Raw genomic sequence first — 15,832 nt, forward strand, 5'->3', positions numbered from 1 at the left:
ACCAGCCATGACATGTTTACCACTACCAGCCATGACATGTTTACCACTACCAGCCATGACATGTTTACTACTACCAGCCATGACATGTTTACCACTACCAGTCATGACATGTTTACCACTACCAGTCATGACATGTTTACCACTACCAGTCATGACATGTTTACCACTACCAGTCATGACATGTTTACCACTACCAGTCATGACATGTTTACCACTACCAGTCATGACATGTTTACCACTACCAGCCATGACATGTTTACCACCACCAGTCATGACATGTTTACCACCACCAGTCATGACATGTTTACCACCACCAGTCATGACATGTTTACCACTACCAGCCATGACATGTTTACCACCACCAGTCATGACATGTTTACCACTACCAGCCATGACATGTTTACCACTACCAGCCATGACATGTTTACCACTACCAGCTATGACATGTTTACCACTACCAGTCATGACATGTTTACCACTACCAGCCATGACATGTTTACCACTACCAGCCATGACATGTTTACCACTACCAGCCATGACATGTTTACCACTACCAGCCATGACATGTTTACCACTACCAGCCATGACATGTTTACCACTACCAGTCATGACATGTTTACCACTACCAGCCATGACATGTTTACCACTACCAGTCATGACATGTTTACCACCACCAGCCATGACATGTTTACCACCACCAGTCATGACATGTTTACCACCACCAGTCATGACATGTTTACCACTACCAGCCATGACATGTTTACCACTACCAGTCATGACATGTTTACCACTACCAGCCATGACATGTTTACCACTACCAGCCATGACATGTTTACCACTACCAGCCATGACATGTTTACCACCACCAGCCATGACATGTTTACCACCACCAGTCATGACATGTTTACCACTACCAGTCATGACATGTTTACCACTACCAGCCATGACATGTTTACCACTACCAGCCATGACATGTTTACCACTACCAGCCATGACATGTTTACCACTACCAGCCATGACATGTTTACCACCACCAGCCATGACATGTTTACCACTACCAGTCATGACATGTTTACCACTACCAGTCATGACATGTTTACCACTACCAGCCATGACATGTTTACCACCACCAGTCATGACATGTTTACCACCACCAGTCATGACATGTTTACCACCACCAGTCATGACATGTTTACCACTACCAGCCATGACATGTTTACCACCACCAGTCATGACATGTTTACCACCACCAGCCATGACATGTTTACCACTACCAGCCATGACATGTTTACCACTACCAGCTATGACATGTTTACCACTACCAGCCATGACATGTTTACCACTACCAGCCATGACATGTTTACCACTACCAGCCATGACATGTTTACCACTACCAGCCATGACATGTTTACCACTACCAGCCATGACATGTTTACCACTACCAGTCATGACATGTTTACCACTACCAGCCATGACATGTTTACCACTACCAGTCATGACATGTTTACCACCACCAGCCATGACATGTTTACCACCACCAGTCATGACATGTTTACCACCACCAGTCATGACATGTTTACCACTACCAGCCATGACATGTTTACCACTACCAGTCATGACATGTTTACCACTACCAGCCATGACATGTTTACCACTACCAGCCATGACATGTTTACCACTACCAGCCATGACATGTTTACCACCACCAGCCATGACATGTTTACCACCACCAGTCATGACATGTTTACCACTACCAGTCATGACATGTTTACCACTACCAGCCATGACATGTTTACCACTACCAGCCATGACATGTTTACCACTACCAGCCATGACATGTTTACCACTACCAGCCATGACATGTTTACCACCACCAGCCATGACATGTTTACCACCACCAGTCATGACATGTTTACCACCACCAGTCATGACATGTTTACCACTACCAGTCATGACATGTTTACCACTACCAGTCATGACATGTTTACCACCACCAGTCATGACATGTTTACCACTACCAGTCATGACATGTTTACCACTACCAGCCATGACATGTTTACCACCACCAGTCATGACATGTTTACCACCACCAGTCATGACATGTTTACCACCACCAGCCATGACATGTTTACCACTACCAGCCATGACATGTTTACCACTACCAGCCATGACATGTTTACCACCACCAGTCATGACATGTTTACCACCACCAGTCATGACATGTTTACCACTACCAATCATGACATGTTTACCACTACCAGCCATGACATGTTTACCACTACCAGTCATGACATGTTTACCACTACCAGCCATGACATGTTTACCACTACCAGCCATGACATGTTTACCACTACCAGTCATGACATGTTTACCACTACCAGTCATGACATGTTTACCACTACCAGTCATGACATGTTTACCACTACCAGCCATGACATGTTTACCACTACCAGTCATGACATGTTTACCACTACCAGTCATGACATGTTTACCACTACCAGTCATGACATGTTTACCACCACCAGTCATGACATGTTTACCACTACCAGCCATGACATGTTTACCACCACCAGTCATGACATGTTTACCACCACCAGTCATGACATGTTTACCACTACCATATGAGTTGGGAAATTGTGTTAGATGTAAATATAAACAGAATACAATGATTTGCAAATCCTTTTCAAGCCATATTCAGTTGAATATGCTACAAAGACAACATATTTGATTTTCAAACTCATAAACTTTATTTATTTTTTTGCAAATAATCATTAACTTAGAATTTCATGACTGCAACACGTGCCAAAGTAGTTGGGAAAGGGCATGTTCACCACTGTGTTACATCACCTTTTTTTTTAACAACGTTTGGGAACTGAGGAAACTAATTGTTGAAGCTTTGAAAGTGAAATTCTTTACCATCCTTGCTTGATGTACAGCTTAAGTGGTTTAACGGACACTGTGACCTCATACATTCATACACTCATACATTCATACACATTCATACACTCATACATTCAGTTGAATGAGGCGCGCATCATTCCAACGTGCAGCAGGGCTTGTTTTAACAAGGACAAGTCCTGGTTCACACCTAAGCTCTGACAGCTGTGCAAGAAGAAGGAGGCTGCGGGGAGGAGTGGGCACCAGAGTACCTCCAGAGAAGCCAAGTACCACTTTAACAGGGAAGTGGAGAAAGCTGAATCTGTGTACTCTAACCGTCTACATCAGGGGTGCCCACACTTTTTCTGCAGGCGAGCTACTTTTCAATTGAGCAACTCGAGGGGATCTACCTCATTTATATATATCATTTATATTTATTTATTTATGAAAGAGACATTTTTGTAAACAAGTTAAATGTGTTTAATGATAATACAAGCATGTGTAACACATATAGATGTCTTTCTTTCACAAAGACAAGAATATAAGTTGGTGTATTACCTGATTCTGATGACTTGCATTGATAGGAATCAGACAGTAATGATGATAACGCCCACATTTTCAAATGGAGGAGAAAAAAAGTTGTCCTTTCTGTACAATACCACATGAAAGTGGTTGGTTTTTGGCATCTAATTCATCCAGCTTCCATACACTTTACAAGAAAAACATTGGGGGCAAATTCCGTAGCTTGCTTGATTGACATTCACGGCACCCGAGGGTCTTGTGAGATGACGCTGGCTGCTGCCAGTTCTTTATTATGAAAAAATGACAGAGAGGAAGGCGAGAAACACTTTTTATTTCAACAGACTCTCGCGCCGTCCCTTCCGTCAAAACTCTAAAGGCCGACTGCACATTTCCTATCTTCACAATAAAAGCCCTGCTTCATGCTGCCTGCGCTAACTAAATACAGAGTCTCGGAAAACTGGCGTGCACAAGCGATCCCTCAGAAAGCTGGCGTGCACATCACTTGTGCACGCCAGCTTTCTGAGACTCTTATTTAGTTAGCGCAGGCAGCATGAAGCTGGGCTTTTATTGTGAAGATAGGAAATGTGCAGTCGGCCTTTAGAGTTTTGACGGAAGGTACGGCGCGAGAGTCTGTTGAAATAAAAAGTGTTTCTCGCCTTCCTTTCTGTCATTTTTTCATAATAATGAACTGGCAGCAGCCAGCGTCATCTCACAAGACCCTCGGGTGCCGTGAATGTCAATCAAGCAAGCTACGGAATTTGCCGCCAATGTTTTTCTTGTAAAGTGTATGGAAGCTGGATGAATTAGATGCCAAAAACCAACCACTTTCATGTGGTATTGTACAGAAAGGACAACTTTTTTTCTCCTCCATTTGAAAATGTGGGCATTATCATCATTACTGTCTGATTCCAATCAATGCAAGTCATCAGAATCAGGTAATACACCAACTTATATTCTTGTCTTCGTGAAAGACATCTATATGTGTTACACATGCTTGTATTATCATTAAAGACATTTAACTTGTTTACAAAAATGTCTCTTTCATAAATAAATAAATATAAATGATATATATAAATGAGGTAGATCCCCTCCAGTTGGTCAATTGAAAAGTAGCTCGCCTGCAGAAAAAGTGTGGGCACCCCTGCTCTACAGGAACAGTTCAGCTCCAATGACTCTGCAGCCATGTGGAGAGGATTAAGGGAACTTATGAACTACAAGCCCAAAGCCCCCCAGGCCCTGAATGACCGGACTCTCGCTCAGGACCTCAACACACATTACTGTCGTCACGAACGGCCTTCAGCTCATCAAAGCTCTACTTTACAAAAAAAAATGTTTCTGAGTTTGAACATCAAATATGTTGTCTTTGTAGCATATTCAACTGAATATGGCTTGAAAAGGATTTGCAAATCATTGTATTCTGTTTATATTTACATCTAACACAATTTCCCAACTCATATGGAAACAGGGTTTGTATACATATATATATATATATGTGTTTATATATGTATATGTGTGTGTGTGTATATATATGTGTATATATACATATATATGTATTTACATACATTTAAGTGTGTGTGTGTATTTATTTTATTTATTTATTTCGGCAATCTTCACATAAAACAAAGAACAACAACAAAAAAAGAAAAGAAAACCACTCATTTGAGCAATGATTGAGCCGAAAGGGTGTAGGTTGAAGCAACGCTTATATAAACCTACCCCATCACAACAAGAACAAGGTTCAAAATATATAAAATCTAAAACATGCTTCACTTATATTACTTTTTTTTTTAAACAATATATAAGCAACATATATGTAGCACACGTCTCATATACACAGTTTAACATTGAAATCAAACATATACATTTGTACACTTATATATATATATATATTATATATATATACATGTACAGTATACATTCTAAATGTATTCTTCAGATATTTTAATATAATTTTAAACGCTAAGGAGTATTAAATTGTTTCAATATTGAAAAGTTTTTCTTTTCTTTTTTATTGTAGAAATATTCTTGATAAAAAAAAAAAAAAGAAAATCCGTTGCTCATTAAATATCATCAATCAATCAATGTTTACTTATATAGCCCTAAATCACTAGTGTCTCAAAGGGCTGCACAAACCACTTGGACATCCTCGGTAGGCCCACATAAGGGCAAGGAAAACTCACACCCAGTGGGACGTCGGTGACAATGATGACTATGAGAACCTTGGAGAGGAGGAAAGCAATGGATGTCGAGCGGGTCTAACATGATACTGTGAAAGTTCAATCCATAATGGATCCAACACAGTCGCGAGAGTCCAGTCCAAAGCGGATCCAACACAGCAGCGAGATTCCCGTTCACAGCGGAGCCAGCAGGAAACCATCCCAAGCGGAGGCGGATCAGCAGCGCAGAGATGTCCCCAGCCAATACACAGGCAAGCAGTACATGGCCACCGGATCGGACCGGACCCCCTCCACAAGGGAGAGTGGGACATAGGAGAAAAAGAAAAGAAACGGCAGATCAACTGGTCTAAAAAGGGAGTCTATTTAAAGGCTAGAGTATACAAATGAGTTTTAAGGTGAGACTTAAATGCTTCTACTGAGGTGGCATCTCGAACTTTTACCGGGAGGGCATTCCAGAGTACTGGAGCTCGAAATGGAAAACGCTCTATAGCCCGCAGACTTTTTTTGGGCTCTAGGAATCACTAATAAGCCGGAGTCCTTTGAACGCAGATTTCTTGCCGGGACATATGGTACAATACAATCGGCAAGATAGGATGGAGCTAGACCGTGTAGTATTTTATACCTAAGTATAAATATAAACTAAATAGTTTTGATTTATTAGTGATTAAAAATGTTCAGTTTTTCTAGCAACATAGTTTTTTTTTTTTAGACATTCCTTCAATAGTACAATTTTGTGTTTTTAATTCCTTTTACTTCGTTCTTCAAATTCAAAACTCAAGATCTTTTTCTTTCTTTGCCATTGGAGCCTGGATGAGGAATGACATGTGGAAGTTGGTGAACATGACGATTCTTATGATGATGATGATGATGATGATGATGATGTGTTGTCTCCCCAGAAGCGAGCGGGTCATCAGTACTTCCTGAAGAGTCCTCAGTCCACAACATCTTGTCCCTCCCAGCCACTCTCCATCATCTGCCCGGGACCTCCTCCCTCCTCCACTCCTCCTGTTCAAACACAGCCCAGACACATCCCACCTGCACCTGGACACACCTGGACACTCCCAGCCTCCATTCCTCCTCCTCCTCCTCCTCCTCCTCCTCCTCCTCCTCCTCCTCCAGTCAGCACTTCCTGTGAGGACACACCTATGGCGCTCAGTGACCAAGACACGCCTCCTCCTCCTCCAGCCAAGAGGACACTGACACAAAACACAGGTGAACATTCAGCTTTCATACGCTAATTATGTCAATTAATACATTCATACACACTTTTACTGTACTATATGTCAATTAATACATTCATACACACTTTTACTGTACTATATGTCAATACATTCATACACACTTTTACTGTACTATATGTCAATTAATACATTCATACACACTTTTACTGTACTATATGTCAATTAATACATTCATACACACTTTTACTGTACTATATGTCAATTAATACATTCATACACACTTTTACTGTACTATATGTCAATTAATACATCCATACACACTTTTACTGTACTATATGTCAATTAATACATCCATACACACTTTTACAGTACTATATGTCAATTAATACATTCATACACACTTTTACTGTACTATATGTCAATTAATACATTCATACACACTTTTACTGTACTATATGTCAATTAATACATTCATACACACTTTTACTGTACTATATGTCAATTAATACATTCATACACACTTTTACTGTACTATATGTCAATTAATACATCCATACACACTTTTACTGTACTATATGTCAATTAATACATTCATACACACTTTTACTGTACTATATGTCAATACATTCATACACACTTTTACTGTACTATATGTCAATTAATACATTCATACACACTTTTACTGTACTATATGTCAATACATTCATACACACTTTTACTGTACTATATGTCAATTAATACATTCATACACACTTTTACTGTACTATATGTCAATTAATACATTCATACACACTTTTACTGTACTATATGTCAATTAATACATTCATACACACTTTTACTGTACTATATGTCAATTAATACATCCATACACACTTTTACTGTACTATATGTCAATTAATACATCCATACACACTTTTACAGTACTATATGTCAATTAATACATTCATACACACTTTTACTGTACTATATGTCAATTAATACATTCATACACACTTTTACTGTACTATATGTCAATTAATACATTCATACACACTTTTACTGTACTATATGTCAATTAATACATTCATACACACTTTTACTGTACTATATGTCAATTAATACATCCATACACACTTTTACTGTACTATATGTCAATTAATACATTCATACACACTTTTACTGTACTATATGTCAATACATTCATACACACTTTTACTGTACTATATGTCAATTAATACATTCATACACACTTTTACTGTACTATATGTCAATTAATACATCCATACACACTTTTACTGTACTATATGTCAATTAATACATCCATACACACTTTTACAGTACTATATGTCAATTAATACATTCATACACACTTTTACTGTACTATATGTCAATTAATACATTCATACACACTTTTACTGTACTATATGTCAATTAATACATCCATACACACTTTTACTGTACTATATGTCAATTAATACATTCATACACACTTATACTGTACTATATGTCAATACATTCATACACTTTTACTGTACTATATGTCAATACATTCATACACTTTTACTGTACTATATGTCAATTAATACATCCATACACACTTTTACTGTACTATATGTCAATTAATACATCCATACACACTTTTACTGTACTATATGTCAATACATTCATACACACTTTTACTGTACTATATGTCAATTAATACATTAATACACACTTTTACTGTACTATATGTCAATTAATACATTCATACACACTTTTACTGTACTATATGTCAATTAATACATCCATCCACACTTTTACTGTACTATATGTCAATACATTCATACACACTTTTACTGTACTATATGTCAATTAATACATTAATACACACTTTTACAGTACTATATGTCAATTAATACATTCATACACACTTTTACTGTACTATATGTCAATTAATACATTCATACACACTTTTACTGTACTATATGTCAATTAATACATCCATACACACTTTTACTGTACTATATGTCAATTAATACATTCATACACACTTATACTGTACTATATGTCAATACATTCATACACTTTTACTGTACTATATGTCAATTAATACATTCATACACACTTTTACTGTACTATATGTTAATTAATACATTCATACACACTTTTACTGTACTATATGTCAATTAATACATTCATACACACTTATACTGTACTATATGTCAATACATTCATACACTTTTACTGTACTATATGTCAATTAATACATTCATACACACTTTTACTGTACTATATGTCAATTAATACATTCATACACACTTTTACTGTACTATATGTCAATTAATACATCCATACACACTTTTACTGTACTATATGTCAATTAATACATTCATACACACTTATATTGTACTATATGTCAATACATTCATACACTTTTACTGCACTATATGTCAATTAATACATCCATACACACTTTTACTGTACTATATGTCAATTAATACATTCATACACACTTATACTGTACTATATGTCAATACATTCATACACTTTTACTGTACTATATGTCAATTATTACATTCATACACACTTTCACTGTACTATATGTCAATTAATACATTCATACACACTTTTACTGTACTATATGTCAATTAATACATTCACACACACTTTTACTGTACTATATGTCAATTAATACATTCATACACACTTTTACTGTACTATATGTCAATTAATACATTCACACACACTTTTACTGTACTATATGTCAATTAATACATTCATACACACTTTTACTGTACTATATGTCAATTAATACATTCATACACACTTTTACTGTACTATATGTCAATTAATACATTTATACACACTTTTACTGTACTATATGTCAATTAATACTTTCATACACACTTTTACTGTACTATGTCAATTAATACATTAATACACACTTTTACTGTACTATGTCAATAAAACATTCATACACACTTTTACTGTACTATATGTCAATTAATACATTCATACACACTTTTACTGTACTATGTCAATTAATACATTCATACAGACTTTTACTGTACTATATGTCAATTAATACATTCATACACACTTTTACTGTACTATATGTCAATTAATACTTTCATACACACTTTTACTGTACTATATGTCCATTAATACATTCATACACACTGTACTATATGTCAATTAATACATTCATACACTTACTGTACTATATGTCAATTAATACATTCATACACACTTTTATTGTACTATATGTCAATTAATACTTTCATACACACTTTTACTGTACTATATGTCAATTAATACATTCATACACACTTTTACTGTACTATGTCAATAAAAACATTCATACACACTTTTACTGTACTATATGTCAATAAAAACATTCATACACACTTACTGTACTAAATGTCAATTAATACATTAGTACACATTTACTGTACTATATGTCAATTAATACTTTCATACACACTTTTACTGTACTATATGTCAATTAATACATTCATACACACTTTTACTGTACTATATGTCAATACATTCATACACACTTTTACTGTACTATATGTCAATTAATACATTCATACACACTTTTACTGTACTATATGTCAATTAATACATTCATACACACTTTTACTGTACTATATGTCAATTAATACATTCATACACACTTTTACTGTACTATATGTCAATTAATACATCCATACACACTTTTACTGTACTATATGTCAATTAATACATCCATACACACTTTTACAGTACTATATGTCAATTAATACATTCATACACACTTTTACTGTACTATATGTCAATTAATACATTCATACACACTTTTACTGTACTATATGTCAATTAATACATTCATACACACTTTTACTGTACTATATGTCAATTAATACATTCATACACACTTTTACTGTACTATATGTCAATTAATACATCCATACACACTTTTACTGTACTATATGTCAATTAATACATTCATACACACTTTTACTGTACTATATGTCAATACATTCATACACACTTTTACTGTACTATATGTCAATTAATACATTCATACACACTTTTACTGTACTATATGTCAATACATTCATACACACTTTTACTGTACTATATGTCAATTAATACATTCATACACACTTTTACTGTACTATATGTCAATTAATACATTCATACACACTTTTACTGTACTATATGTCAATTAATACATTCATACACACTTTTACTGTACTATATGTCAATTAATACATCCATACACACTTTTACTGTACTATATGTCAATTAATACATCCATACACACTTTTACAGTACTATATGTCAATTAATACATTCATACACACTTTTACTGTACTATATGTCAATTAATACATTCATACACACTTTTACTGTACTATATGTCAATTAATACATTCATACACACTTTTACTGTACTATATGTCAATTAATACATTCATACACACTTTTACTGTACTATATGTCAATTAATACATCCATACACACTTTTACTGTACTATATGTCAATTAATACATTCATACACACTTTTACTGTACTATATGTCAATACATTCATACACACTTTTACTGTACTATATGTCAATTAATACATTCATACACACTTTTACTGTACTATATGTCAATTAATACATCCATACACACTTTTACTGTACTATATGTCAATTAATACATCCATACACACTTTTACAGTACTATATGTCAATTAATACATTCATACACACTTTTACTGTACTATATGTCAATTAATACATTCATACACACTTTTACTGTACTATATGTCAATTAATACATCCATACACACTTTTACTGTACTATATGTCAATTAATACATTCATACACACTTATACTGTACTATATGTCAATACATTCATACACTTTTACTGTACTATATGTCAATACATTCATACACTTTTACTGTACTATATGTCAATTAATACATCCATACACACTTTTACTGTACTATATGTCAATTAATACATCCATACACACTTTTACTGTACTATATGTCAATACATTCATACACACTTTTACTGTACTATATGTCAATTAATACATTAATACACACTTTTACTGTACTATATGTCAATTAATACATTCATACACACTTTTACTGTACTATATGTCAATTAATACATCCATCCACACTTTTACTGTACTATATGTCAATTAATACATTCATACACACTTTTACTGTACTATATGTCAATACATTCATACACACTTTTACTGTACTATATGTCAATTAATACATTAATACACACTTTTACAGTACTATATGTCAATTAATACATTCATACACACTTTTACTGTACTATATGTCAATTAATACATTCATACACACTTTTACTGTACTATATGTCAATTAATACATCCATACACACTTTTACTGTACTATATGTCAATTAATACATTCATACACACTTATACTGTACTATATGTCAATACATTCATACACTTTTACTGTACTATATGTCAATTAATACATTCATACACACTTTTACTGTACTATATGTTAATTAATACATTCATACACACTTTTACTGTACTATATGTCAATTAATACATTCATACACACTTATACTGTACTATATGTCAATACATTCATACACTTTTACTGTACTATATGTCAATTAATACATTCATACACACTTTTACTGTACTATATGTCAATTAATACATTCATACACACTTTTACTGTACTATATGTCAATTAATACATCCATACACACTTTTACTGTACTATATGTCAATTAATACATTCATACACACTTATATTGTACTATATGTCAATACATTCATACACTTTTACTGCACTATATGTCAATTAATACATCCATACACACTTTTACTGTACTATATGTCAATTAATACATTCATACACACTTATACTGTACTATATGTCAATACATTCATACACTTCTACTGTACTATATGTCAATTATTACATTCATACACACTTTCACTGTACTATATGTCAATTAATACATTCATACACACTTTTACTGTACTATATGTCAATTAATACATTCACACACACTTTTACTGTACTATATGTCAATTAATACATTCATACACACTTTTACTGTACTATATGTCAATTAATACATTCACACACACTTTTACTGTACTATATGTCAATTAATACATTCATACACACTTTTACTGTACTATATGTCAATTAATACATTCATACACACTTTTACTGTACTATATGTCAATTAATACATTTATACACACTTTTACTGTACTATATGTCAATTAATACTTTCATACACACTTTTACTGTACTATGTCAATTAATACATTAATACACACTTTTACTGTACTATGTCAATAAAACATTCATACACACTTTTACTGTACTATATGTCAATTAATACATTCATACACACTTTTACTGTACTATGTCAATTAATACATTCATACAGACTTTTACTGTACTATATGTCAATTAATACATTCATACACACTTTTACTGTACTATATGTCAATTAATACTTTCATACACACTTTTACTGTACTATATGTCCATTAATACATTCATACACACTGTACTATATGTCAATTAATACATTCATACACTTACTGTACTATATGTCAATTAATACATTCATACACACTTTTATTGTACTATATGTCAATTAATACTTTCATACACACTTTTACTGTACTATATGTCAATTAATACATTCATACACACTTTTACTGTACTATGTCAATAAAAACATTCATACACACTTTTACTGTACTATATGTCAATAAAAACATTCATACACACTTACTGTACTAAATGTCAATTAATACATTAGTACACATTTACTGTACTATATGTCAATTAATACTTTCATACACACTTTTACTGTACTATATGTCCATTAATACATTCATACACCCTTTTACTGTACTATATGTCAATTAATACATTCATACACACTTTTACTGTACTATATGTCAATTAATACATTCAAACACACTTTTACTGTACTATATGTCAATTAATACATTCATACACACTGTACTATATGTCAATTAATACATTCATACACTTACTGTACTATTTGTCAATTAATACATTCATACACACTTTTATTGTACTATATGTCAATTAATACTTTCATACACACTTTTACTGTACTATATGTCAATTAATACATTCATACACACTTTTACTGTACTATATGTCAATACATTCATACACACTTTTACTGTACTATATGTCAATTAATACATTAATACACACTTTTACAGTACTATATGTCAATACATTCATACACACCTTTACTGTACTATATGTCAATTAATACATTAATACACACTTTTACTGTACTATATGTCAATTAATACATCCATACACACTTTTACTGTACTATATGTCAATTAATACATCCATACACACTTTTACAGTACTATATGTCAATTAATACATTCATACACACTTTTACTGTACTATATGTCAATTAATACATTCATACACACTTTTACTGTACTATATGTCAATACATCCATACACACTTTTACTGTACTATATGTCAATTAATACATTCATACACACTTATACTGTACTATATGTCAATACATTCATACACTTTTACTGTACTATATGTCAATACATTCATACACTTTTACTGTACTATATGTCAATTAATACATTCATACACACTTTTACTGTACTATATGTCAATTAATACATCCATACACACTTTTACTGTACTATATGTCAATTAATACATCCATACACACTTTTACTGTACTATATGTCAATACATTCATACACACTTTTACTGTACTATATGTCAATTAATACATTAATACACACTTTTACAGTACTATATGTCAATTAATACATTCATACACACTTTTACTGTACTATATGTCAATTAATACATCCATACACACTTTTACTGTACTATATGTCAATTAATACATTCATACACACTTATACTGTACTATATGTCAATACATTCATACACTTTTACTGTACTATATGTCAATACATTCATACACACTTTTACTGTACTATATGTCAATTAATACATTCATACACACTTTTACTGTACTATATGTCAATTAATACATCCATACACACTTTTACTGTACTATATGTCAATTAATACATTCATACACACTTATACTGTACTATATGTCAATACATTCATACACTTTTACTGTACTATATGTCAATTATTACATTCATACACACTTTCACTGTACTATATGTCAATTAATACATTCATACACACTTTTACTGTACTATATGTCAATTAATACATTCACACACACTTTTACTGTACTATATGTCAATTAATACATTCATACACACTTTTACTGTACTATATGTCAATTAATACATTCACACACACTTTTACTGTACTATATGTCAATTAATACATTCATACACACTTTTACTGTACTATATGTCAATTAATACATTCATACACACTTTTACTGTACTATATGTCAATTAATACATTTATACACACTTTTACTGTACTATATGTCAATTAATACTTTCATACACACTTTTACTGTACTATGTCAATTAATACATTAATACACACTTTTACTGTACTATGTCAATAAAACATTCATACACACTTTTACTGTACTATATGTCAATTAATACATTCATACACACTTTTACTGTACTATGTCAATTAATACATTCATACACACTTTTACTGTACTATGTCAATTAATACATTCATACAGACTTTTACTGTACTATATGTCAATTAATACATTCAAACGCACTTACTATACTATATGTCAATACATTCATACACACTTTTACTGTACTATATGTCAATTAATACATTAATACACACTTTTACAGTACTATATGTCAATTAATACATTCATACACACTTTTACTGTACTATATGTCAATTAATACATTCATACACACTTTTACTGTACTATATGTCAATTAATACATCCATACACACTTTTACTGTACTATATGTCAATTAATACATTCATACACACTTATACTGTACTATATGTCAATACATTCATACACTTTTACTGTACTATATGTCAATTAATACATTCATACACACTTATACTGTACTATATGTCAATACATTCATA

The 15,832-nt window shown here is 32.6% G+C and overlaps 1 protein-coding gene across 2 annotated transcripts in view; it reads left to right on the forward strand.

The window, feature by feature from the left end:
- The window catches only part of LOC133543027 (WASP homolog-associated protein with actin, membranes and microtubules), a 45,078-nt gene that overhangs the window by 18,266 nt on the left and 10,980 nt on the right, over nucleotides 1–15,832 (forward strand). Inside the window, exon 9 of one of the 2 annotated variants that reach the window (XM_061887384.1) lies at nucleotides 6,473–6,788. In XM_061887384.1, the coding sequence (XP_061743368.1) occupies nucleotides 6,473–6,788 (316 nt within the window). The remainder of the gene's footprint in view (nucleotides 1–6,472; nucleotides 6,789–15,832) is intronic. The other variant, XM_061887385.1, reaches the window with a different exon arrangement.

This window comes from Nerophis ophidion, linkage group LG25 (assembly GCF_033978795.1).
Source record: "Nerophis ophidion isolate RoL-2023_Sa linkage group LG25, RoL_Noph_v1.0, whole genome shotgun sequence".
Classification (NCBI taxonomy): Eukaryota; Metazoa; Chordata; class Actinopteri; order Syngnathiformes; family Syngnathidae; genus Nerophis; species Nerophis ophidion.